We start from the raw sequence: 27,450 nt of genomic DNA, 5'->3' as shown, positions 1-27,450 counted from the left end.
GAAATGTCGCTTTTGAAATGTTATTGGGCATCCAAGTGGAATTACTGAGTAGGCAGGTAGAGATAATATTCCAGAAAGAGTCCCCAGCTGCAGAAATAAATTTGGGAGTCCTTGGGCTATCAATGGTACTTAAGGTCACTGGGCTGGACAAGAGCATCAAAGGACATCTTGTGGTGGTTAAGTGTTGGGGAGCTTGAGGCAGACTGCTTGGGTTCAAACTCAGCCAGCCACTTACCGGCTGTGTGCCTTAGTTTCCTCATTTCTGAAATGTGGATGATTATAGGCCATACCTTATCTGGTTGTTGTGAGTTCGTTCATGTAAAGTACTCAGAATAGTCTAGCACTCAGTAAGCTTTCAGCACACGCTAGCTGGTTATTCTTTTTGCAACAGATATGAATTTCTCCATGACACCAGAATGTCACCAAACTTTTGGAAAATTGGAAATAATTTCAACCTTAAAATCTGCAAGTAGAGGACAAATATATTTTTTTCAGAAACATCTGTGAATAAATTGCTGACATGTTCCCTTATTAACCTAAATATTTGTGTACATTTCCTCCAAATAAGTACAGTCTCCTACATGACCATGATACCATTCAAATAAAGAAATTAACATTGACACATTATTATTATCTCATCTTCGGATGGCATCGAAGTTTTTAAAATTGTTCCCAAAATGTCTTTTATACAAAAAGGTTCTGGCTTCATTTAATTGTCATGTCTTGTTAGTTTCCTTTAATATGGAACAATTCCTCTTTGTTTTACTTTATGATCCTGACATGTTTGAAAACACAGGCAGTTCTTTTGTAGAATGTCTATCATTTTGAATTTTTCTGATACTTCCTGATGATCAGAGTCAGGCTCTGCATCTTTGGCAGAAATGTCCAGAAGTGATGCTGTGTTCTTCTCATTGCATGCAATCAGGAAGCACACGATTTCAATTTGTCTCATCGCTGGTGATGTTCACTTTGATTGCTTGGTTAAGATGGTGTCTGCCAGGCATTAACACTGTTGTTACTCTTTTTTCTTCTTTATAATGAGTAAATACGTCACTTACAGTTTTTTTCTAATTCCGATTAAATCCAGTCTGAGTACTTCCCCCACCAAGGTTGGAGAGAGGGAATAGTAGATATTTTCCTTGGCTTCTCACCCCGCCATTGGGCTGTAGTATAAGAGCTGTGGTTCTTGGAGCCAAATTTTCTCTGGCATGCACTTGGCAGCCTGCCCCCAGGTCCAACACTTCTGGAGTGCTGCATCTTCCCAGGGTGCAATTTTCCACTGCTCACTCTTTCACCACCCACTCTGTGGAACCGCCCTTGTTTGTGTATGCTCCGCAGCCGTATCCCCTTCCGGCCTTGCTAACAGAACTCCCTAATTCCACCGGCAATGAGTTTCGGCAGTACCTAGGCCCTTCCCCAGTCCCAGGGGATGGATCTTCATTGGTCCACAATAATTTATAAGCAGCCTCACCCCCTGGCCAGTGATTGATTGAGTGATTGGTTGAGGCTGGGACACGTGTTGAGATTCTGGCCAATCAGATTTGAAAGGAAGTCGGCAGGCGGCTTCAGGCCAAAAAAATTCCACTAGCTGCCTGCCTCTGTGCACAGACAGTGGATTTGGTAAGAAACCTTCTATGTGGCGAGTCTAATATTACCTTTACTACAGCATCATAGAAACGGAAGATGCAGAGCTTCAGGTCTGAGAACCAGGTAATATATCCCACTGTCTGAACTTGCCCTCTACATGACTTTCCTGCTTCTTCCCAGGATCCTGAGATCGGTTCCATCAGGGAATCTGGGAAAAAAATGAAAGTCCAATGGTTTTCAGGAGACTCATTATTTTCTCTCTTCCTGCCCATTAATAACGGAGAATTTAAAAAATTTGTAGGAATAAGGTACATAGGGAATTGATGTTTTGTATGGTTGGATGTGTTACATTTTTTCCCCCAAAGTCAAATTGGTGTTTATTAAAAAAAAAAAAGAAAATAAACCTAAATAACTTTATACAATATCCGCATGTTGTTGTAACTTCATCTTTTTTCTTTTATAGTTTTATTGAGATATAATTCACCTAGCATAAAAGTCACCCATGTAAAGTGCACAATTCAATGATTTTGAGTGTGTTCCTAGGGTTGGGATGTGCTGGATTTTAGTGTATGTACTTCTGACATGTAGCTGTATAACGTGCCTGTTGGTGTCACTGCAGGACTCTGCTGTCCAGTTTTCACAGCTGCCTTCCTCTCAGTGTTGTGTTTTCTTGTGACCAAATTAGGCAGCAGTTAAATGTAATGCGTCTGTCTCAAGGGAGACTGCCATTGCAGAAATGGGGGATAAATGCACCTTTGAGTTTCACAAGCTGAGAGCCGGATGAAAGACGCAAAAGTTTGGGAAAACACAGGCTCCTGTAGAGGCAGCCCCTCCGTTTCCACCTCCCTCCCCCACACTCCAGTTACCTTTTGAGAGTAGACAACACTTTGGGATATGTGGGAGAGAGAGGGGAACTGGAGGGAACCAACACTGGTGGGGTCCTGAGAAGGGTCCTCAAACCCCAGGTCCAATTTGCATTGGAGAGTCAGGAGGACTTCTGCCTTTGTTCCTGGTGACGTGGCTTGTGGAGTTCCTGTCTACAGCCTGGCCTGGCAACAGAAGAGCAGAATGGTATGGGTGCTCTTACTAAGTGGAGAGGACCTGAGATCACCTTGCAGCCTTTCCAGAGGTCCCAGGTAGCCAGATTTTCCCATGCGCTTGAGAGGATTGTGAGCAGAGCTGAAAGTGAGTGGATGCCGGGAATCCCTGAGATGAGGAAGATGATGATGCTAGGGGCACCTGTATGGATCTGTAGTCAAGGGCAGTAGAAGGTGATGGACCTTTCAGCAGCTGCCTGCATGGACTGATGTCACAAAGACATCTTAGACACCACTGGGGATGGAGAGGGTGGGGGTGGGGGGATGACACTGATTTGATTGAGGAGATCTTGAATTGACCAAGATTAAGTCCATGGAAAGGGTGCTTAAAGTAGAACTTATGTTAAATTATGGAAAAAATTTAAAATGTAATGTTTTTTTCACACCTGGGATGGTGGCTTTAGAGTTGCGTTTTTAAAATCTTGATCATGACACCTATTTCTCCAAAATACAGCTTCCCCATGTGTAAACTAGGGTTGAGGAGGATGAGTTGGACTAGGTGGTATCAAGAGCTTTTCCAGCTCAGATTGATCATGATGCTAAAGTCTTGGAATCTCCGATGTTTCACTGCCCACCTGTGAAAGTTTTCCCCATAAGACACTCTCTTTGCAGTCCTTTCCCCAGTCTCCAGTCTCCTGAAAATCTCCAGGATAGCTCAAGGTGACAGGGACAAGGGGGATGTTCCCAGCTCTCTCAGAGATCATATGAAAATGCAAGAGAATAATATATGTACAATCATGCCATCAGGGCAAATGGAAACATTTTGGCTTTCTGCTTCTCCTTCCAGTCCATGCTTACATAAGTACCACTTCTGTACCAGATCCTGGAGACCGCATTGTACCCAAGGGCTTTTGAGAGGCGAGAAGGATGGAAAAGGAACAATGGCTATTTTAGTTCTGCTGATTGGCTGCCCTGGCAACCGGCTTTACAGACTCAGCGAGTCTAAAATATCTTTGCAGCTCTGACCCCTCTCCTGAACTCCAGATGTGTATGTCCATCTACCTACTCAACATCTGCACTTAGATGACCAACAAACATTCTATTTAACGTTTTTGAAACTGAAACCTTAGTTCCCACCAGAAAACCTATTCTTCCACCTGTTTTCCGCATCTCATCCATGGCTCAGCCTAGCCAGGAAGCCATACCCAATTCCACCCCATTCATTACTTTCACATTCAGTCCCCAAACACGTCCCCTCATTTCAACCCATAAATACACCTCCCCATTAGTCATTTTCTCTCCCTCTCCACTGGCACCATCATAGCTCAAGGCACCTTCATGACCCCTGGTTTGCTGCAGTAGCTTCACATCTGAATTTTCTGATTACTTGCTTTCCTCTAATCTACTTACCTCACAGAAATCATGATGATTTCAAAGAATATAAATCAGATCTTATCATTTACGCTGTGGATTAAAACTCTCCAATGTCTTTCCATTTTTCTCTAAATAACATCCCAACTCCCTCCTTGGCTGATAGCCCTGTCTGATTTGTCTCCTCTCCATCTCTTCGCCTTTGTTCCATGTCCCATCACTCTCATATTCCATCCCCACTGGCCCCCTTCCTCTTCCTTGAACATCCCAAACCCCTTCATACCTTGGGGTTTGGGCCAGTGGGTTCCCTGTGACAAGAGTGTGTTTCCCCAGGCTCTTGTGACTTTCAGATATGAGCTCAAATATTCTGTTTTCAGAAATGCTTTCTCTACTATTCTTTCTAGATAGCAGCCACTTAATTCCTAATGCTTGTGGAGATCTCTGTCATTACAATCTACATTATTTTCTGCACCTTTTTATTTTCTTCAGGATACTCATCACGTTCTCTTTCTTTCTTCCTATCTCTCTCCCTCCCTCCTGCTCTGTCTCCATCGTTTCTTTTCTGTTTGTATTCATCAGACTGTAAACTCCACAATGGTAGGGACTGTTTATACCAATGTTCAAAATATTTTCTCTGTGTCTAACATAGTGCCTGTTACATAGTTTAAAGCTCAGTAATATTTGTGGAATAAATAAAGACAAAACCTCCTCTTCAATGAGCAATTATTTGTGTGGAAGCTCTGGACTGGGCTTGCTTGGGACGTGAGCTATTACCTTAAAGGGGTGAGGAATCTTCATGTCCAAGCTGGGACTCTGCTGGCTGATTCATCATTTTTTTTTCTGGTTTCAAGGTATGGGACACCTGGGACATTCCCTATCACTTTCTTGAGGTATAATTTAGGGAATGAATAACTATCTAAAGTTTTTGAGGAAAGTTAAATAAAAATTATTCTCACGTGTGTTTAGCGTATGGATTTGGAGACTCCAGAGGGAGACTTGTGAGGAGGAAGTTGGAACGATCTAGGTAAGTGCCAGTGAGGGTTGGAGCAACCATGAAGATAAATGGGAGGGAACAGAATTCATGGGACTTGGAGACCAAGGGCATCTAGGACTCAAAATGTGAGGTGTTGAGGTTGTACAAGTGCCGATGCTGTCCTTGTAAACCCTAATAAAGAATCTTTTCAAATTTTGCTCCCTGAACACTTTGCTTGCCTCATTCTTGTCCTGGTCCTGCTTCCAGGACAGAGGTGAAGGAGAAGGAGGCCAGCACATCCCCAAGGCTCCCCGTATTGGAGGTCAGGTTTGGAGATGTTAAGGCTGAAGCTGCTCTGCTTTGAATAGAAAATGTTGAAGAGGAGATTCATGTCTGAGGGGTGATGGAAGTGGGCTCAGTGCCTCCATCTCTGTGACTACAGAGGTTCAAGGCCACAGTGAATCAAATACAGTAAGATGCCTATTTCCCTGGGCTTATCTGTCCTTTTATAGAGATCCTTTCTCCAGAACTAGGACTACACTGCTTCCCCCAGATCTTCACCAGGGCCATGCTGGGGCTCAGGACTAATCCTAAATCTACTCCAGGACCACCTGTCAAACCTGGAAGTACAAGCATTCTTTCCTTCTCCCCACCCGGAGACATGGAGTGGGCTTGAGTGCAGAACAGCAGGCCTGAGAGGTCAGGAAGCTGTAGGATGAGGATGCGTCAGGATCTCCCCATCTGGCCCTAGAACCATAGACAGCGAGGCTCCTTGGAAAACACTGAGCAGAGTTGGGTTTGAACCCGGGTTTCTTTTTCCACTCCTTGTTATCTGAGTAACACTGAGAAAATTGGGGAAGAGTGTCCACCTTGTGGGATTGATATGAGGATGAAATAAGATAAAGCATGTGAAGTTCCAGACCCATGGTGCACCTATTAACCGTGTTTTCCTCCTTATGTAGAATTGCCGATTGTCATAATAAGAAGGAAACTTGGGGCTTTCTAGGTAACACCCTTCCATTTATTCTTTTCCTTTGGATCTTAAGTACATAGAACTGTACATATCATAAATCTTGTTTCATAAAACACTCATCATTGATACTTGCATGATCCTCTTTTATTAATCCACTTAGCTACTCATCCATCCATTTATCCAACTATCCATCCATCCATTCTTGCTGTCTCCTTTTTTCTCTCCCTTTCTTTCTCCATTTCTCCCTTCCAATATTCCATCCATCTCTCTATCTACCTCCTTACATACCTATTTATCAATGTTATATTGTCGTTCTGTCTATTTTTTTCTTTATAGTGATATAAACATTCATGAAGCCTCCACCCAGTATGGAAGCTAGAATCTTGATATTAACTTCCGTCTACCTAGATGTACCCACCCTTCTCATCCCTCTCCCTCCCCAACCTAAGACAACTACTATTTTAAATCTTGGGTTCATTGTTCCTTTTTTGAAGAAAATATGGCTTTATCATATTTATGTGTATTCACAAAGGTCACTTGTTAGATGTTTTTAGCTTTATAAAAGAATATCATGCTGCATGAAATCTTTTGGGGCTTACTCACCCCTAATATTTTTTTGCCCAGATTTATCCATATTATTGTGTGTAGCTGTAGTTCATTCATTTTTACTGCTGTACAACATTCCATACTGTGATTGTACTCAATTATTTGCCCATTGTCCTCTAAATGGATATTTGGGCTGCTCTCAGGTTTTCCTAATTTTAAGCCATGCTACCATGTATGTACTTGTACGTATCTCCTGTGCACGTGTACAAGAGTTTCTCTTGGGTGTAACCCAAGAGTGGAAATGCCTGGTTATGGGGTATGTGAATGTTCAACTTACAACTTTCCAGACTGTTTTCTGAAGCAGCTGTGCCACTTTACATGTCCATCAGCAAGGTAAAAAAGAGCCTGGTGCTTCTTCACTTTTGCTGTTTGAATAGGGACAAAATGGCGTCTCAGTGTGGTTTGGCTTTGGCTTTTCATGACTGGTGATGAGATTGGATACCTCTTCACATGTTTATTGGCCACAAGTGTTTCCTTTAACCCCATTTGAACGACGGGGCCATAAAGTTTATGTGGCAGATCTTGGGTGCCCACAGTGTGCTTTCCTTGAGGAGCCAGGCAGGGGCTTTCAGAACGGCAAGTGTGTGTCTCCCCCTGGGCAGGAGCCTGTCCTGCCTCTGCTGGTTTCTTGCTCAGTGTCATGGACTTCATGCCCTGAATCTTGAGAGAAACTTCTTTCCTGCATAGGATGTGAGAGCCCACCTCTCACTACTGACCTTCCTGGTCCAAGGCTGTCACCTGCTCTGGGGGCTGCAGGAGACAGGGAGGGGAAGCCAGTGATGGACAGGTCTCAGAAGGCTGATGAAGCAGGAGAAGCTGGCATAGCAGTACTGGCGTCATAGCAAATATCCCTCCTGGGTCAGTCCTCCTGAAAAGGTTGGGAGGGAGCTCTGGGTCCTATGTTGCTGAGGAGGGGATTGCAGTGCCTTAACCTGCAGAGGAATCAGGGAGCTGGGTGAACTCTTGTTCTTCTCAGACCTCTGCTCAGAGGCCACCTCAAGAGTGCTCCCTTCATACTGGCTCCAATCTGTCTCCCTCCTTAAATGCCCCCCCCGCCCCCCGCCCCGCCTGCACCAGGGAGCCTGCATGTTTGTTTATCCTCAGACTGGAGCTGTGAGAGGCAGAGGGGAAGGAGGAAGATTTGGGGCTGCAACTCTCAGGAACCCTCTGGATTCAACATGCGTTCAGGTGGAGATGAAATTGGAGTGCCTTAAGCCTTCTCCTCACAATGCCCCCTACTCGCCTGGAGTCCCACCTCTGGGGGTCCAACTCCTACCTGGGGTCCCCCTTACCTGGAAAGGAGGCTCCTCCTGAGGACATAGATGATGGAAAGTGCAGTCAGGGCAAACAACTTCCAGCCAAGCAGGAGGAGGGTCCCAAAGAGGGAGCTGCATTCTCTGGCGCCTGTGACTGAAGATAGCAGGATGAGCTTGCTTCCTGCTTCCATTGATCAGCCCCCAGGCAGGCTCAGCCCCACCCCAGATTCAGGTACCAAGACTGTACCTTGGTCTTGGAGAGAGTCACCTCACCTTTCAGAACCTCATTTTCCTAACCTTTAAAAGGGGAATTGTAACATGTACTTTATAATATTTTTGTATCAAATGGGAGCACCCAAGGAAAGTATCTAATAGATGCTCAGTAACTGAATATGAACGGCTTTGGGGAGGATGGGTGGGAATTGGGGAAAGATGTTTCATATTATCTTAGTTATTCACAGCAATATCTGACAGAATGGGTGCATGTTCAGGATGCAGCTGTGTGATGAGAGCAGCACTCACTGTTATTGGTACCTAAGGCATCACTCTCTGAAGAGGTTGCTATAATTGTTGTCCCATTTTCTAGATGAAGAAACTGAGTTTCAGAAAGGTGAAGTGACTTTCCCAAGGTCACACATGAGGAACACACAGAGCCAGCATTTGAACCCGGCCTGTCTCTCTGCAGGTCCAAACCTTGAACTGCTTGGTTTTTCCAGCCCTACTCACCCAAACTTGCTTGAATTTCTCTAAATTCGCTAAGCTGCACGCTGGCCTGGACCAGTGTCTGAGCCTCAAGTTCCACTTGGCAGGTGAATAGGCTTTGGTCTTCTGAGGCATTCAGCAGGATATGACAGTCTTGGCTGAGTGTGCCATCTGGGTTCTTGGTGGGGGCGAAGGACTCACAGGTTCTGGACCATCTGTTCCTCTGCAGCCAGGTGATTTGTATGCCATCAGGGTAAAACCTTTGCACGTGGCAGATGAGGATGACCGCCTGGAGACTTGGGACATGGTGTGTCGATATGTTCACTGTGGGTACAACTGAAATAATAGCCCTTCCTTTGTTACTTTCTTCCTTCACACGAAAGATGCTCAAGGAGCATCTCACATTTCTAGGCATTACACTCGTTTCTTGGGATACAGCAGTGAACAAAACAGACACAGGCCCTGCGTCATGGAGCTCCTGCTCTGGGGGGAATAACGTTGAGGAAAAAAGCAGTTGCACAACCCCATAAGGGGTCTGAGAGCCTACACAGGGGCACCTGACCTGGTCTGGAGGTGGGGCAGGTTAGGGGGAGTGTCTGGAAAAAGTGAACTTTGAGCAGAAATATGAAGGATGAAGAGGAATTAACTACATGTGGCAGATTGTATTTTCCAAAAATGGCCACAGCGAGCCCCGCAATGTCTTCCAGACCTTGCCACTCCCTAGCAGAGGCGACACTCTGTGACTTCTGAGGCTGGGTCAGATATGTTGATGTGGCTTCCACCTCGGATTCTTGGGACACTCACCTTTGGAACCAGCCACCAAGCTATGAGGAAGCCCAACCTAGCCCATGTGGAAAGTTGATAAGGAGAGACCCATGTCAAGAAGAACTGATGTCCCAAACTGAGAGCCAGCACCGATGGCCAGACATGTTAGTGAAGGAGCCTTCAGATGATTCCAGCCTGTGAATCATCCAGCTTAGGTCCCAGAGTCGTGGAGCAGAGACAAGCCGTCCCCGCTAGGCCCTATCCAAATTCCTGACCTATAGAATATGTGGTTATGATAATTTTGGGGATTTGGAGTAAGTTTAGAATATTGGAATAAAGTTTGGGGATAATTTGTTATGCAGTCCTGGTAACTGGAGCTTTAGGCAAAGGGGCTGGGGGAGCGTCAGTGGCCAGAGGGCACTGGAAAAGGTGGACTGTGGGGAAGTGAATCTCAGGCAGAGGGAAGGGCCTGGGCAGAGGCCCTGAGGTGAAGCCTAGGATGTTCCAAGGGCAGAAAGATGACCAAAGTGAGTGAGGGGAAGCGTGGGCGAGATGAAGCCACACTCATAGCCAGTTTGAAGCCCGTCTGCACTTACTGGTGCTGCACATACCCCTGGGGGGACACAAGGACATCCTAAGGAGATATACCTTGATGATTTAATACAACTAATTTCCAGATGCCGAACCCTCATATGACTCTTTCCTGAAGTTGATCTGGTTGAGAATGAACACTGAGGTTGGTTCCTTCTCCTGCTTGCTGTTACTCAATTCTCCTTCTCCCATTGTTACAAAAGAAAGGCCTTCCTGCACAGATCCCGAATCTAGCTGTGGTACATTGTCCTTGGTGTAAAGACTTTGGGACACAAAATAAAAGGGCAGTTCAAAATACCACTGGCCAGAAAGCCAGCTTTAATCAAAGCATCATAAGCTTCCCCATCTATCTCACTGAATTTCTGTCAACATTTTAAGGATTATTTTAATAATGATTTATCAAAATTTATCATATATTTAGATTTTTTGATCCATTGTGTAATTCAATCCAAAAGAATCTGTTTTAACACTTAGATCCTTATGGTTATAAGAAAAAACTTTAAGAAATTCACTTTGTATATTTTTTTGTGCTAGTTACCTGTGTTCTCATAGCCCTCTATGATTGGATGATGTTGTGGTCGATAAAAGACTTTCAAATATAAAATATGCTACACTGGGATAAAGTTCTCCCTGGAGTTAGAATGCAAATACAAATTTAGGATGAAAATGGAATGATATAAAATTTCTGATTTATAAAGAAGAGCTAGTTTACATGCGTTGAAATGAATTATGGTGGAAATCAAATCTGTATGATGTTATTTTTCCATTGAGTATTTTCAGAATGATGTAACATTTGTAATACCCCAGGAGTTATGTGCTCTGCAACTATTTAAGCATACGATGAACAATTTAGATGATAACTTTAAAATATATGATGAGCCACATAGTTCTTCACAATTTTTTTAGGGGTAAATGAACAAAAATGGGTGAAGATCACTGTTGAACATTCTGGTAAGGATTTTGTTTCTTTCTTGTAAGAGCAGTGGTGAAACACTGAAAGGTTTTAAACAAAGGAGGGACACAACCTGACTTCCTTGATAAAATGCCCTCGGCTGCTATGGGGTTGGGGGATGGACTGTGGAGGGTCATGGTGGATATGAGTGTGGGGCTGTTGGATACAGGTAAGAGGTGATGTTGGCTTGACCTTGGGTATTAACCTGGGTAGTGGTAGTAGATAGCAAGTAGATAGTAGGTTGAGAGGAGATTTTGGAAGGAAATCTGATAGAACTTGGAGATGAATTGGCTAAGAACTGGTATCTGGCTTGGCTGACTGGGTTGATGGAGAGTCTCTTCATTGACATGGGGAAACAGGAGGAGCCAAGGGTTTAGAGAAAGTGGAGAGAGCAGCACAATGCCCATCTCTGGGCTGATCATGACTGAACCATCCCTCTTGGGGAAGGGGACCCTGCCCTTCTCTGGGAGCTCTGCCTGGGGAGTTCTTACAGGAGGGAGGTCAGAGATGGTCTTCTGAAGAGGTGTGTTACTGGATTCGAATTAAAGCTCACTAATAAAGAGCCATGTGACCTTGGACAAGTCCCTTCTCTTGTCTAGGCCTTGATTCGTCATCTGCATGAAGCAGGGACACACAGTCTCTTTGGGATGTTCGAGGTGGAGGCTAGAATTCCATTTCCAGGCTGCAGCTCTCACGTGGTGTCTTTAGGTTAAGCAAAGCCCAACTCCTACTTTGGGCTGGAGGAATTTGGTTAAGAAGGAGTTAAAGTCTTCTTTACAATCATACCACATACTGTCTGCAATGAGGAGGGGGTGTTGTGTTATGATATTATTAATGGGTGCTCTTTGGTTGTCTCTGCTGGAGCTGGAGAGAAGGAGAGTTGGGTCTCTGGACCCCTGGAAGGAATTCATCATCTGCAGGAGATAAGTGGGACTCTGCCATGCTGAGGTTATTGAGGGGAGGTGCTGTGGCTAAGAGTACAGACCCCTTAGGAAATTCCTTGTGAAGGCCTGGGCAGATGGACTTACCCAGGAGTGAGGTTCATTTCCTTTGCCTGTTGTTTCATATTTCTGCAAAGTCTTATTCAACACAACAGTAAAGGGCTTTGGCTTTATGGGGTCAGAGTAAGAAAGGTGGAGGCTTAGTCTTGTCTGCATTGTTCCCTCCCCTGATGCCAAGGTGGGTTTAAGAAGCTTGTTTCAAAGGCAGTGACTGACAGCAAAGCAGTGGTGGTGTGGTGGTTTGGACAATCGTGTTAAGAGTCCATATGAAGAGTCCAAGTGGCAGAAACGTCCTTGCTGTGACCTGGAAGCCCTGTATGATCTGGTCCCTACTCGTTTCTGTCTAGCCTCTTCCCTTCCATGCACCTTCTTCACACTAACCCACTTGAGCTTTATCCCTGAGCTTCAAACATGACTTGCTCTCCACCACTCCCCATCCTCTGCCTGCAACATTCTATTTTTCTCTTGGCTGACTCCTTTTTGTCTTTCATGTCTTGGCTCAAACATCACTTCTTCAAAGAGGCATTTCCTGAGTTAATTAGATATCTCCTGTTTTTTTTTTTTTTTTTTAAAGATTTTATTATTTACTTTTTCTCCCCAAAGCCCCCCCGGTACATAGTTGCGTATTCTTCGTTGTGGGTTCTTCTAGTTGTGGCATGTGGGACGCTGCCTCAGCGTGGTCTGATGAGCAGTGCCATGTCCGCGCCCAGGATTCGAACCAACGAAACACTGGGCTGCCTGCAGCGGAGCACGCGAACTTAACCACTCGGCCACGGGGCCAGCCCCTAGATTTCTCCTGTTTTTATCTATTGATTCAGTACTCTGTTCTTTCCCCTCTCAACAAATGTTAGAAGTCATAACCATATAGTTGTTTGCATCTTGGTTGATGGGGTTTACAGGACTGTGGACTTAGTGAGGCAGAACCATGTGTATTCTGTTTCTCATGGATTCCTCAACACCTAGAGTAAAGCTGCCAGACAGCAGATGCTCAAGAAAGACTTGTTGAATGAATGATTTAACTTCCACTTCTCAAATACACTAGAGGGAAGGGAGCTCTGAAAAAGAAGGACCTGATCAAGGCATTGTGTGAGCAGAGGATGGTCATATAAGATGGAGAACCTCATACCACCTCATGTAGGGCTTATTGAAGAGTGAAGAGTGAAAAGGGGGACGCAGGGGAAGTGCTTCAAGCAGGGACATGGGGTGGTCACCTAGGGTTGGCCTTCTGGGTGAGTGGGAGATCCTTACCTTGGAGGAATTTGGAGATGTTCACATGGCTACTGAGGGGGCTCTGCAATTCACTGTGAGCCACTTGACAGGTGACCTGGGAGTGGAGTGAGGAGAAGGCAAGAGTCACCAGGGTGGTGCTGACGACGGTGTAAGAGAAAGCGTCTCCAGGTGGGAAGATGTCAGTCTGAAGGGCTGGAAGCTCCACTCCATTTTCAAACCATTTCAGATATATGTTTTTGGGAAAGAAGCCAGTTGATTTGCAGGTTAGATTCACTCCTTGGCCTGGGCTGGCCCTGTTGGAAGGGCCAGAGACCTCGGGAAGAGAGGGCTTAGCTTTGATCAAGGCAAGGAGGAGAGAAGAGAGAAACGAAGACGGTAAGTTACTCTCTAGTACAATTCCTGCCCTTATCGTTCAGCCAGCTGGACTTACCCCAATCTCTCATGTCTTCTTTCTTTTCTTCATAACTTTTTAATGACTCTTCTTATCATAACAGCTTGCCAACTGGCCTCACTGACTTTGCTTCTCAACCTTCCCGCCCACACTCAGAAACCAGACCATGGTGATCGTGCTGAAATGAAGATCTGACCTTGTCATTCTCCTCCCCTTCCTTCCCAAAATACATTGTATAAAAGTCATATAAGGTATATAATGAAGAACATCAGACTTCTATCTTCCTCTCCTTGCAAAAATGACAGATCAACCACTTTTAACTATTTTGCCTGATTCTTGGGACATTTCTCTCTGTGTTTCTAAATAACTTGCTTATACCGGTGTTTCTCTGTTTTTCAGTTTTATGTGTTACTGATAGACCTACTACTAGGGGAGATGATTTTTAGCTCTCTTCCATCTCCCTCCACCTGCCAATCACACTTCCCTCTTCAGAGCCTCCTATCATAGACACAGCAAAATCTTTTATTTTGTCAGAATTCAACATTTATATTATTATGACCAAAGGACCATCGTTCATAACTGGGCCATGCAATACATCATGATTACATTTCCTTTCTGTTAACAGCTTTTTGTTTTCTCAGGAGAATTTTTAGTGGTCTCATGTTTATATTTCTTTTAATGGAAAATTAGTATATAACATTATATAAGTTTCATGCATACATCATTATAATTTGATGTTCGTATACTCTAGAAATTGATCACCACCATAAGTATAGTTACCATCCATCACCATACAATTCAGCCCCTTCACTCATTCCATCCACCCTCCAACCTCCTTTCCCTCTCGTATCAACTAATCTGTTCTTTGTATCTATGAGTTTGTTTTGTTTTGTTTGCTCATTTGTTTTGTTTTTTAGATTCTACATATACGTGAAATCATATAGTATTTTTCTTTCTCCCTCTGTCTTATTTTGCTTAGCATAATACCCTCAGGATCCATCCATGTTGTCACAAATGGCAAGATTTCATTCTTTTTTCATGGCTGAGTAGTATTCCATTGTGTGTGTGTGTGTGTGTGTGTGTGTGTGTGTGTATATATATATATATATATATATATATATATATATACACCACATATTCTTTATCCATGCATTCATCAATGGGCACTTGGGTTGTTTCCAAGTCTTGGTATTATAAATAATGCTGCAATGAGCATAGGGGTGCATATATCTTTTCAGATTAATGTTTTCATATTCTTTGTAAATTTTGGATATTAACCCCTTATCAGATATCTGATTTGGAAATATCTTCTCCCATTCAGTAGGTTGACTTTTCTCTTTGTTGATGATTTCTTTCGCTGTGCAGGAGCTTTTTAGCTTGAAGTAGACCCATTTGTTTATTTTTGCTTTTGTTTCCCTTTCCTTTAGAGTCAGATCCAAAAGGTATTGCTAAAATATCTCTCCCTGATGTCCAGGAGCTTATCACCTATTTTTCTTCTAGGAATTTTATGGTCTCAGGACTTACATTCAAGTCTTTAACCCATTTTGAGTTAATTTTTGTGCATGGTATAAGCTAGTGATCTAGTTTTATTCTTTTGCGTGTTGCCGCCCAGTTTTCACAGCACCACTTATTGAAGAGACTGTCCTTTCCCCTTGTATGTTTTTGGCTCCTTTATAGTAAATTAATTGTCCATATATATGTATATGAGAGCTTATTTCAGGGCTCTTTTTCCTATTCCATTGATTTATGTGTCTGTTTTTATGCCAATACCATATTGTTTTGATTGCTATAGCTTTGTAGTTTAGTTTGAAATCAGGGAGTAGATACCTCCAGCTTTGTCTTCTTTGTCAAGATTGCTTTGGCTATGTGGGATCTTTTGTGGTTCCATACATATTTTAGAATTATTTGTTCTAGTTCTGTGAAAATGCCATTGATATTTTGATGTGGATTGCACTGAATCTGTAGATTGCTTTGTTAAATAGGCATTTTAACATTATTAATTCTTCCAGTCCATGAACACGGAGTATCTTTCCATTTATTTGTGTTTTCTTCTATTTCTTTCATCAGTGTCTTATAGTTTTCGATGTACAGGTATTTCACCTCCTTTGTTAAATTTGTTCCTAGGTATTTAATTCTTTTTGATGCAATTGTAAATGAAACTGTTTTCTTAATTTCTTTTTATGATGGCTTATTAGTATATAGAAAGGCCACAGATTTCTGTATTTTGATTTTGTATCCTACAACTTTACTGAATTCATCTGTTAGTTCTAACAGTTTTTTGGTGGAGTGTTTAGGGTTTTCTATATATAGTACATGTCATCTGCAAATAGTGACAGTGTTATGCCTTCCTTTTTGATTTGGATGCCTTTTATTACTTTTTCTTGCCTGATTGCTCTGGCAGGACTTCCAATACTATGTTGAATACAAGTGGCGAGAGGGGGCATCCTTGTCTTGTTCCTGATCTTAAAGGAAGAGATTTCATCTTTTCACTGTGATGTATGATCTTGGCTGTGGGTTTATCATATATGGCCTTTATTATGTTGAGTTATGTTCCCTTTATACCCACACTGTTGAGAATTTTTATCATAAGTGGGTGTTGTTATTTTCAAATGCTTTTACTGCATCTATTGTGATGATCATATGATTTTTATCCTTCATTTTGTTAATGTGGTGTATCATGTTACATGATTTGTGGGTGTTGAACCATGCTTGCATCCCTGGAATAAATCCCACTTGGTCATGGGGTATGATACTTTTAATGTATTGTTGAATTCTGTTTGCTAATATTTTGTTGAGGATTTTTGCGTCTATGTTCATCATGAATATTAGCCCATAATTGTATTTTTTATGGTATCCTTGTCCAGTTTTGGTATCAGGGTAATGCTGGCTTCTTAAAATGAATTTTGAAATGTTTTCTCTTCTTCAATTTTTGGAAGAGTTTGAGAAGGATAGGTATTACAGCTTCTTTGAATGTTTAGTAGAATTCACCAGTGAAGTCGTCTGGTCCTGCTCTTTTGTTTGTTGGGAAGTTTTTTTTTGTTACTAATTCAATCACCTTACTAGCAATCGGTATATTCAGATTTTCTATTTCTTCATGATTCAGTCTCGGAAGATAGTATATTTCTAGAAATTTATCCATTTATTCTAGATTGTCCAACTTTTGGCATATAATTGTTCATAATAGTGTCTTATGATATTTTGTATTTCCTTGGTATCAGGTGGAACTTCTCTTTCATTTCTGATTTTATTTATTTGAGCCCTCTTTCTTTTTTTCTTGGTGAGTCTAGACAAAGATTTGTCAATTTAGTTTATCTTTTCAAAGAACCAACTCTTAGTTTCACTGGTCTTTTCTGTTGTTTTTTCAGTCACTATTTCATTTATTTCCACTCTGATCTTTATTATTTCCTTACTTCTACTAACTTTTGGTTTTGTTTTTCCTTTTCTAGTTCTTTTGGGTGTATGGTCTTGTTTTTTCCATTTGCTTGGTTTCCTAGGAATCTATGATAAATTCATCCCTAAACTTTCTGCCAGATATGTATAACTCCTCCCAGTATGTATGAATCTGCTAAGTATTGTAGTGGACTTCAGTTTAGGGTATCTGTGTACCTGGGACTGCATAAAGACTTCTTGGGAAGATATACAGGCTTGGAATAAAATAGAAAACCTTTTATTCTGGTAATTTGTAAATGCATAAGAATAGAAAGTACTCATCATGGGACTTTAACAGTCTTCAACAAATGGCCAATCTTGTTTCATCTATACTTCTCCTACCATCACTGGTTTATTCTAAAGTAAATACAGACACTCTATCATTTCATTCACAACTACCTCCACATGTATACCTAAGAGTTAAGAATTTTTAAAAACATAATCCAAATGCCATTTTCACACTTAAAAATTTAATAATAATTAATAATAATTCCTAATTGCTTATTATTATATGTATTGCCTGTAGTTGGATCTGGAGGATCTAGTTGATTAAACCAGGTTCATAATTTTGGCAAGACTACTTCATAGGCGGTGCTGACAACTTTTTATTGCATTATATTAAGAGATGTAATATCTGGCCGTCTCTCTTTTTATGGTGTTCAGATTGATTAATGGCTTTGGGTGCTGTGAGGTTGATCCACCTGTTATAAAGTTCCCCATTCAACCTTTAGCCCAATGTCTTTAACAACTATAGATAATTATTGTCTAGCTCCATCCTTTCATTGGGGGTTTCACAGTGGTGATAGCCTAATATTACTATTCCTCTGTCTTCATTAGTTGCAATTATTCTTTCCCTCATCAACTATTTTTGGTTACTCTGACATACAGTTCATTGGGGAAAGGCAGGAAAATGCCTTTGTTTACCATCTTTTGAGTTTCAGAACAATGTGTTGGTGCCTTAGCACCTCCAAAGTTGACCAATGAAGTTTCTTCTATTTTTGTATTATTATGAAATCATGGATTTTAACATATTTGGTGAATTTCAATCTATTGTAATCTTTATCCTTTTTAATGCTCAAATTTAACCATCTTGGTGGGATTCTCCTATATGTTACTTCCTGAGTCTTTTTGAAATGACTTTGGTAGACATTGGTAACTTCCTTGCTTTCTGGTACAACAAAATATTCCAGACTCATTTTTCACATTTCTTCTTCAAGATCTGAAACCAGTCATTTCCCTAAGGAGCCCTGATTCTTTTTAGAGACCTGCTACTTGGAGACCAGACTCTGTGTACGAGTAGTGCTCATTACTATTGGGTTGTCATTGCTTCCAGGTCTTTTTGGTGAACAGGGTATGAAGTAAGGATTTTCTAGTAGAAAGACAATTAAATGGGTTAATACTGGTAGTTCTAATTCAAATTTAATGCAGCTGTTTAACCTAACTTCTTTGATTCTGTTCTGTTATGTCTCTTATACTGAAAATTCCAGTTCCCAAGGACATCAACACAATCACTTATTTGCTTTGTATTACAATATACATATAATACTTATAACCACCAAGAGCAATATTATTTCCAAACAGTATAAATATTGAACAGAGTTTGAGATTTCTTTGTGTTTATTGTTGTCCTTAGCTTTGTTTCACTGGAGATACAGATGCACATTATTATGTGTAGCATACAATCTCCAAGGTCCACCCCAATTCCTTGCCTTTCACAACTCCAGTGCACTCAGGTCTACTTGCAAATGTCACTATTTGCATGTTTTTGCTTGAAAACTTTTTTGGAAGTTTGTTTTTATGGAAGATTGCCTGTGCACATGGCACATTAGAAGCACTGGGCATCTAAGACCCTCTGGGAGCAGCTCTCAATCAGTGAGTGAGAAGGAGTTGGTATATAATTACCCCAAATTCCTTTCCTCTCGAGAGGAATAAATCAGAGACTGATGTTCTGTATCTGTATCATCCCCAGCATTTCCCAACTGCATTACGCTCCAGTCGCTCACGGTGGTGGTGGGCATGAGGACACCCTTTATTGACTGTCTGACTTCACCACTTTCCTATTGTTGGTCCTTCACTCAAATACTTGTCTTGGGGTCTGCTGCTTGGTGAATCCAAGGTAAAATTCTATGTTTTAAAGTCTCTTGAAATGATTTGTCTTTGTCTGATGAAGCCGTCAATTTATAGGTAGCTAAATGAGTTTCATTGTTGATTTAATAACTTAGATATTTAGGAGTACTTTTTTCATTTTGAATTTTGTTTATTAAGTATTTAAAATGTTCATATGTTTAAAAAGTCAAAACCTAAATCAAGGACAGTCAGAAAATCTCTGTTTCATTCCTATCCCATGTATCCTTTTCCTTTCCTCCCCATAGGTAAATTTTTAAAATTAGATTTTGGTTTATTCTTTTTTTAAAAAAAATATCAACCAATATGTATATGCTTGTCATTCCTATTCTCCTTAAAATAACAGGTGCTGTGCACCACACACCATTCTACATGTTGCTCTCTTGTTTGATGGTATCCATGGGTCCCTCTAAAGCAGTGTGCTAAGTTCTTCCTTTAAAACTTTCTTTTAAAGTTGCAAAGTGCCCCATTATGTGGCTGTACCACAATTTATTTAGCAGCTCATCTTTTGTTCTTAAAAATAGTGTTGTAATGAAAAGCCTAAGCATAAGTCATTCTGCACTTATGTTAGTACATCTTTGGGATAAATTTCTACAGGTGGGATTGTTGGGTATTGGGTAACGTGTAATTTTAACATGTGGTATGCGTAATGTGTTATTTTTTTAGTATGCATATGTAATATGCAATTTTGCTAGATATTGCCAAATTCACCACCTTATGAATTATATGAATTTGCATTTCTGCCCACAAAATAGGAAGTAGCTGTTTCCCCATAGCATCCCCAAAACAATATGCTGTTAAACTTTTGGATTTTTGCCAATGCAGATAGGTGAGAAATGGTGTCTCAGTGTAGTTTTAATATATATTTCTTTTTATACAAAGGTGGTTGAACACATTTTTATACGTTTGAGACACTCGTATTTCATTTGCTATGAATTGTCTTTTTCCATTTATTGCCCATAATTCTATAAAGTTGTTTATCTTTTTCTTTTAAAAATTTAGAAGCTCTCTCTATATTAGGGGTGATTCTTTGTCTACATGTTATTTTGCAAAATATTATACACACACCTCCATACACAAGTTTCTTTTTGACAATATGGTCAAATTTATCATTTTTTTCTCTTTTGTTTCTGCATTTTGAATTATAGTTGGGGATGTTGTACTCGCTTCCAGATTATAAAAAAAGTCACACACAGTTTCTTCTAATACTTGCACAGTGTCACTCTTTACATTTAAATCTCTGATCCATGTGGAATTTACTTTTGTGTATGGTGAGAGGAACTATATACAGTTCTGGATTTTTTACTCTTTTCCATTGGTCTGCCTTCTAATGCTCCAGCTCATCTGGCACCCTTGTTGAAGAGACTCCCTTTATCCACTAAATTATCTTTACGCTTTTTAAAAAAATTCGATTCACCACTGTATGGGTTTGTTTCTGGAATCTCTGTTCTGTTCCATCGATCTACTTGTCTGCCTTGATGCCAATACTACACTGTATGGTTATTGTAGCTTTGTAATAATTCCATGTCCATGAGGGATATTGCTCTGCAGTTTTCTTCACCTGCTTTGATATCACAGTAATGGTGGCCTAACAGATTGATTGAGGAGTTTCACTTCTTCAGTTTTCTGGAAGAATTTCTGAGGAATTGTTAGTATGTCTTCCTTATATGTTTGGTAGAATTGCCCAGTGAAGTCATCTGGGCCTGGACTACCATTTGTGGTAGGCTTTTTAAACTCAAATTCCATTTCTCTAATAAATGTGGAGATAATCAGGCCATTTATTTCCTCTTGAGTGAACTTTGGTAGTCTGCGTCTTCAAAGAGTTTGTCTACTTCATCTAGGTTGTGGAGTTTATTGGTGTAAAGCTTTTCATGAAGTTCCCTGATAATCTTTTTAATATCAGTGGAGTCTGCAGTGATGTCACCTCTTTCCTTCCGATACTGGTAGTTTGTGTCCTCTCTCTCTTTTTTTCCTAATTGACTGTGTGGCTAGGAGTTTATCGATTTTATTGATTTTCTCAAAGAAACAGCTTTGATTTCGTTGATTTTTCTCTGTAGTTTTCCATTTCTTATTTCTGATTTCTGCTTTGTTATTTCCTTTCTTCTACTTGCCTAGGGTTTCACTCATTCTTCTTTTTCTAATTTTTAAGATGACTGAGTCAAACTTTTCTTCTGTTCTAATGAAGGCATTTAGTGCTATAAATTCCTGCTGAGTGCTGTCTTGGCTGCATCCCACACATTTTGTATGTTGTGCTTTCATGTTCATTCAGTTTAAAATACTCACTAATTTTCCTTTTATTTCTTCTTTTATAACACGTTATTCAGAAGTGTGTCATTTCATTTCCAAGTGTTTTGGGATTTTCCAGAAATCTTCTTGTTATTAATCTAATTACAGTGGTCAGAGAACACGGGTTGTATGACTTGACATTTTAAACTTACTGAGACTTAATTTATGTCCCATAACACTGTGCATCTTGGTAAATGTTCCCTTTGCACTTGGGAAGTACATGTATTCTGCTGTTTGGGGTGGAGTGTTCTAGAAATGTCAGCTCAAATATGTTTATAGTGCTGATCAAGTCTTCGAGATCCTTTTTGATTTTCTGTCTGCTTGTTTTGCCAGTTATTGAAAGAGGAGTGTTGAAATCTCAGACTACAATTTTAGATGTGTCTGTTTATCCTTGCATTTCTATGAGTTTTTCTGTCATGTGTTTTGAAGCTCTTTTATTAGGTGCATAAATATTTAGGACCGTTATATATTTTTTCAATGTTTTAAAAGTGTTTCTCCACTGTCTTCCGTCTTGCATCATTTTTGATGAGAAATCTGCTGTCATATTTATCTTAGTTCCTTTGTAGCTAATATTTCGTCTTTCCTCTGGCTGTTTTAATGATCTTTTCTTTATTACTGATTTTATACAATTTGATTATGATGCATCTTGGTGTAGTTTTCTTCATGTTTCTTGTGCTGGGGGTTCATTGAGCTTTTTGGATCCGTGGTTCGTAGTTCATAGTTTGGTTCATAGTTTTCATCATACCTGGAAATGTACAACCGTTAGTTCTTCAAATAGTCTTTCTGTCCTCTTCTTCCTTTGGAGCCTGCAATACATACTTATTAGGTCACTCGCAGTTTCCCCACTGCTCATTGATACTCTGTTTACCTTTTCTCAGTCTTTTATCTCTCCGTGTGTAATTTTGGATAGTTTCTGTTGCTGTGTCTTTAAGTTCACTAATATTTTTTCTTCAATTTCTTATCTGCCTATTGATCCCATCCAGTCTATTTTTATCATAGATGTGTCAGTTTCACCTCTAAAAGTTCAATATGGATCTTTAAAAAATATTTTCCCTGCCTCTACTTCACGTACTCTATCTTTCCTGTAGCCTCTTGAACATACAGGGTGTACTTATAATAGCTTAAATGCCCTTGCGCTTTAACTCTATCATCTGTCTTTTCTAGTTGGGTTTCAGATGATTGATTTTTCTCATTATAAATTGTATTTTTCTGCTTCTTACATGCTTGGTCATTTTTTATTGCATGCCAGATGTTGTGAATTTCATTTTGTTGGGTGTTGCATATTTTGTTTTTCTATAAATATGCTCGAGCTTGTTTTGGGACATGGCTAAATTACCTGGAAACAGTTTGCTGTCTTCATATGTTGTATTTAAGCTTTGTGAGGCAGGACCACAGCATCATTTGGTCTAGGGCTAATTCTTTTAAGTCTACTGATGCAGAAGCCTCTGCGTACTTTCCCTGATGTTCCATGAATTATGAAGTTTTTCACTCAGCTTGGTGGGATAAGGCTGTATTCTTGGCCTTCGGTACACTCCAGGGATTTTTTTTTCCCTGAGGCCATGTACCTACTCTCATGTATATGTATGTCCTCATGTACATACACTCTTCAGTACTCAACTGAATACTCAAGATCTTTGGAGTTCTCTCCGTGTGAAGCTCTGTCCTCTTTATTTCTCTACTCAGAAGATTTTAGCCACCTTGCCCTCCTTGGACATCCAGCTCCTTCTTATCAACTTAGGGAGATCTCCAGGCTCCGCCTCAGTTCTCTCTTCCTGCATGGAGGCCTGGAATCTTTCTCAGAGAGTAAGCTAGAGGCAGTCTTGGGTCTCACCTCACTTGTTTCTCATCTCTCAGAGATCGCTGTCATTTGTTGCCTGATATCCAATGTCTTGTCAAACATTGTTCCATATAGTTTGCCCAGACTTTTAGTGCACATTAAATCCAATCCTTATCACTGTTTTGGTAGAAATTGTCCTAAGTGTTTAATTTCATTTAAATTTTCTATTGTCTATGTGGTCATCCTTTCCCTTATATCTTTTAACTAGTTTTTATTTGTATATATGAAAGTTATTGATTTCTGTTTGCTGATTTTATAACATGCTACATACTAAATTATCTTATTGTTTGTAAAGCTTAATGTTGATTCTGTTAAGTTTTGCAGATACCATATCATCTACAAAGAGAAATAGTTTTCCCATTTCCTTTATAATTCTTATGCTTTGCATTGCTTTCTCCTTTCTAATAGCATTGGCTAATACTTCAATGCAATGTTAAATAGTGTTAGAAATGGTGGGCATGAGTTTGAAGACTATTTAATATTCTAGCAATTCTATCTTTTTGAGATGTCCCTGTGAAAGTGCTCAGTCCTCCCATTTTGGAATGGCCCAGTGACTATTCCTATGCCTCTTGCATGGCTGTTATCTTGGGGTCTCCAATTCCCTATTTCTGGTTCCAAGTCTTACTTTTTCTTTGTTAACCCCTATTTTGGTAAAGCAAAAAGTGTGCATGAAAGGTAGTTCTTAGTGATCTTGCAAACTTGGCAAACAGGGTATAGAATTTTAGATTGGAAATAATTTTCCCTAAGAATTTTGAAGGCACTACTCCTTGTCTTCTAGCATCCAATTTCGTCCTTAGAGATCTCATGCTGATTACATTCAAATGGTTCATGTACAACTTGCCTTTTATTTTCAGTTCTTGAAAATCATATGACCTTCTCTTTGTCCCCAAAGGCTGCCTATCATTCTCTTTGTTTCTCCATTGCCCTGACATGCTAAAATTTTACAGATTCAGAAATTATGCTGATGTATGTTTCTATGATTCTGTTAGAGTAAGTTATCATGCTCATCTTTTACAGAAAAAACATTACAATCATTACTTCATCAACACAAACAGGCCTGAGCTAACTGCTCTGCTTCCCAGGCTTCCCTTTGTGGATGCTCTTTAGAGTCTTGCAGGCTTTGTCTTCAGTATTACTCTATCAGCCAGGACCACATCCAAGAATAGATAGGACTAGTAGAAATAAGGACAAAATTTAGGAAATGTAAGGATTACATATTGCACATTAAAAGTGTGATTTTTATAATTTTCTGCCTCAATAATTCTATCATTCTTTGTTTCTTTGAATCTATGGTTCCAAGTTTTTTAAATTATGTTTTTAAGTCAGATTGTTTCTGATACCTGAATGCTAACAATATTCACTAATATAATAATTGTAATGTTACAGGCACTCTTCTAAATGTTTTACATTTGTAAATTTATTTAGATTTTAATTCTCACAACAAATGTACTAGGTGAGTAATATTATTATCCCTATCTTACAGATAAGGAAACTGAGGCAAGAGAGTTTTAGAATCTCACACAGGTCACATAACTTGCAAATGGCAGAGTTTGAAGTTGAACCCAGGCCATTTGGCCCCTGGAGTCTGTGCGTTCATCTGCTCTGCTGTCCAGCCCATTTTGTGGCCTTTGAAAATTGTGAAGTTCGAAAGGGTTAGGATTCTATTTATATATGGCCCTGGGCTTACATTTCTCTCTGCTCCTTCACTATGATTTCTTGCTATCCTTGTCTTCTGTACTCAGTCTTTTTTTGTTGTTGGGAAAGATTTGCCCTGAGCTAATGCCTGTTCCCAATCTTCCTTTTTTTCCACCCCACCAAAAACGTATATTCTAGTTGTAAGTCCTTCTAGTTCTTTCATGTGAGCTGCTGCCACAGCATGGCTACTGACAGATGAGTGGTGTGGTTCCATATTCAGGAACCAATCCTGGGCCACTGATGTGGAACATGCTGAACTTTAACCACTTGGCCATCAGAACTGGCTCTTCTATCATCAGTCTTGACACACGTGCTAATGATAGGGGAGCCTTGCGCTGAGGACGTTGGCCTTGTGATTTGTCTTAGAACAGTGGGCTGGATATTCAGGGATCTGGACTTACCACGCACAAATATCCTGGTGCCACCAACAAACAACCTGGTGCCTTGTCCAGACTTAACCTCCACATCAGGGCTCCCTTTCCGGAACTTCACACAGTAGTAGATATCAGCGTCTGCTAGAGTGATGTTACTGATGTGGATAGAAAAGTCCATGTTGTTTCTCTCTGTGTTGTCTGAAACATTTGTGACTCGGGGGAAGTGGCCTCCTTTGAAACTGTAGATTAACTCCCGGCCTGGCCCTGTGCCCCTGAACCACTGGACGGGCCCCACGAGGTTCAGGGAGGTCAGTGTGCAGCGCAGAGTGGCCGTCTCTCCAGCTGCCACCAATAGTGACTTCTCAGGCTGAATCACCTGCAGCTGCTCACCTGCTGCTCCTGGAAGGAAATACAGGTCAGCTCCAAGTCCCCTGCCTGGCCCAGGGGACTTCTCTTCTGGTTTTGTTGTCAGACTGAAACTGAAAACCTTTGAAAAACATCTAGGACTGTGCCTGAATGACCTTCTTCCCTCTCAGTCCAATGGGAGGTTCCTGGCCTGGGCACCAGGCTGACATGGGCTCGGGCCCGGCTCCAGCGCTGAGAAGCCTGGTGATTCTGGGAAGGCCACTCCCACTCCCCTCCTCTGCTTTCAGTTTCCTCTTCTGTCAAGCGTGGGGGTCATTGCATTTTTCCATGACTGCTGTGAATTTTAAATGAGGACACGGGCATTGTAGGGGCACAGAGGGAGTGCTGTCATGGCCAGAATCAGCGAGACCATTTTTATATGTTTGTATTTGCATTTACTAAACCCTGGAAGGATATAACAGCCAGACTTTCCATAGAAGCTTCTGTGTAACACAAATCACTCTAAACACTTAAATATATTAATAACTCGATTAAATTTCATGACAACCCTATTTGAAAGCATTGCTATTTATCCCCATTTTAAAGACAAGAAAATGGAGGCACAGAGAAGTTTAGCAACTTGTCCAAAGTCAAACAGGCCATAAGTGATGAAACTTGGATGTCAACCCTGGCAGGTTTGTTTCTAGAAATATCTGTGGTTTTATCCACTTTACTAGATGTCCTCTCAACCGAAATGTTAATACCACTGGGAGGAGGAGGGTGCCTCGCCTCTCTGTCCAGTTCTGGGGAGAAGGGAGAGGACAGGCAGGAGAAACTGCCACATCAAGAATATAATCCTAGGATTCTGAGATTCTGGATACTTAATAGTCTAAACAGAACCAGTTAATTTTTTTTTTTCACTAGTTCCGTATTGCGTATATAGGACTTGTGACTTATCTATCTATCCATCTCCATCTTTACTAAGGCAGCCCTGCCTCCCAGGTCTGTGTCTTCAGCAGGACAGAGGAGTCAGATGCTGCACCTCCATCTCCTCCCTCAGGATGGCCCCCAGTCCTGCAGATCAGGCCCCAGGGGGTCAGGGAGCCTCACAGGGTGTCAGGGGTGTGGAAGGCGAGGAGGGGCTGGGAATCCCCTGTCAGTGAGAAATATCTTGGTAGGATAAATGCTGTCTGGACCTGGGTGGGAGAGGAAAGGACCCTCCAAGTAATTAGAATTTGGGGCGGATTTGTTTGAGAGGTCGTTCTTGTAAAAGAAACCATTCAGAGAAAAGTCTTGAGGGGGAGGGGGGCAGCAAAGAAAGAGGCCCTGGAACAGAGATCCATCCACCCACTGCCAATGGGGAAACAGCACCGCTGCGGAAGTCAGGTGAGCCTCCCTGCACAGTGGTGCCCGAGGGCGTGGTGCTTACCTGTGAGTCCCAGCAGCAGAGGCAGCAGCAGGGATGGCAGAGGCAGGCAGGGCGGGGAGGCAGGGACGGGCATCGTGATGACCACTGGAGCCTGCTCTGTCTGAATGTTGTTCTGGAGAAACCCAGGATTCTGTGCTCTGGGATGAGAGGGGAAGCCTTAACCCCCTGATATAAGAGGAAGTGTCTATAATGGGGGAAAAGTGCTGTTGTGGGCTTTTGACAGTTCCTGCTTCTAGATTGTGAAATAGAAATCAGACACAAGCTAAGAAGTTACTGATATAAGGGTCCCAGGATGCTTGGAGAGGCCCTGGCGGACCCCCTTACTGCCTAGGCTCTGTCCCCTGGGCCCCACTCCATCTCAGAGGTGCTGGGGGCCCTTCCTCACCCCAGAGCCCCAGGAGCATAGTTTGCTGTACTGGAGGGTATGTTCAGTCTTCTGTAACAGTCCAAAAACTGGGCTCTGATGAAGTGTGCTCCTGTTCAGGGGGAGAACCCC

At 41.3% G+C, this 27,450-nt stretch overlaps 1 protein-coding gene and 1 long non-coding RNA gene across 4 annotated transcripts; both read right to left on the bottom strand.

The window, feature by feature from the left end:
* Positions 1 to 462: 462 nt before the first annotated feature.
* Positions 463 to 2,840, bottom strand: LOC139078187 (uncharacterized). Its single transcript, XR_011531030.1, has 2 exons — positions 2,454 to 2,840; positions 463 to 1,795 (listed from the first exon to the last, which is right to left on the bottom strand). It is a non-coding gene; the product is annotated as an uncharacterized lncRNA (long non-coding RNA).
* A 3,127-nt stretch (positions 2,841 to 5,967) lies between these two features.
* On the bottom strand, positions 5,968 to 27,145 carry LOC103566100 (signal-regulatory protein beta-1-like). 3 transcript variants are annotated; one of them, XM_008542364.2, is made up of 6 exons: positions 26,955 to 27,145; positions 25,208 to 25,579; positions 13,063 to 13,377; positions 8,530 to 8,841; positions 7,840 to 7,957; positions 5,968 to 7,479 (listed from the first exon to the last, which is right to left on the bottom strand). In XM_008542364.2, exons 1-6 carry the CDS (start codon positions 27,025 to 27,027, stop codon positions 7,407 to 7,409), a joined length of 1,263 nt encoding a protein of 420 aa, XP_008540586.2. In that variant the 5' UTR covers positions 27,028 to 27,145; the 3' UTR covers positions 5,968 to 7,406. The 3 variants fall into 3 exon arrangements, with proteins under 3 accessions (XP_008540586.2, XP_070445097.1, XP_070445098.1); XM_070588996.1 differs by having other exon boundaries at positions 5,968 to 7,415; positions 26,955 to 27,142; XM_070588997.1 differs by having other exon boundaries at positions 5,968 to 7,415; positions 25,208 to 25,880; positions 26,955 to 27,088.
* Between the last annotated feature and the right edge of the window lie 305 nt (positions 27,146 to 27,450).

The sequence above is a fragment of the Equus przewalskii genome, chromosome 21, assembly GCF_037783145.1.
Source record: "Equus przewalskii isolate Varuska chromosome 21, EquPr2, whole genome shotgun sequence".
Taxonomy (NCBI): Eukaryota; Metazoa; Chordata; class Mammalia; order Perissodactyla; family Equidae; genus Equus; species Equus przewalskii.
The sequence above is the reverse complement of the archived record's forward strand: the minus strand, read 5'-3'. Positions and strand labels throughout refer to the sequence as shown.

Coding starts and splice junctions, on each gene's coding strand:
- LOC103566100 (XM_070588996.1), bottom strand. CDS start 27,027: ATGCCCGTCCCTGCCTCCCCGCCCTGCCTGCCTCTGCCATCCCTGCTG. Junction 25,580..26,954: donor TCTGCTGCTGGGACTCACAG/GTAAGCACCACG, acceptor ATTTCCTTCCAG/GAGCAGCAGGTGAGCAGCTG. Junction 13,378..25,207: donor CACCAGGATATTTGTGCGTG/GTAAGTCCAGAT, acceptor CCTTGATCAAAG/CTAAGCCCTCTCTTCCCGAG.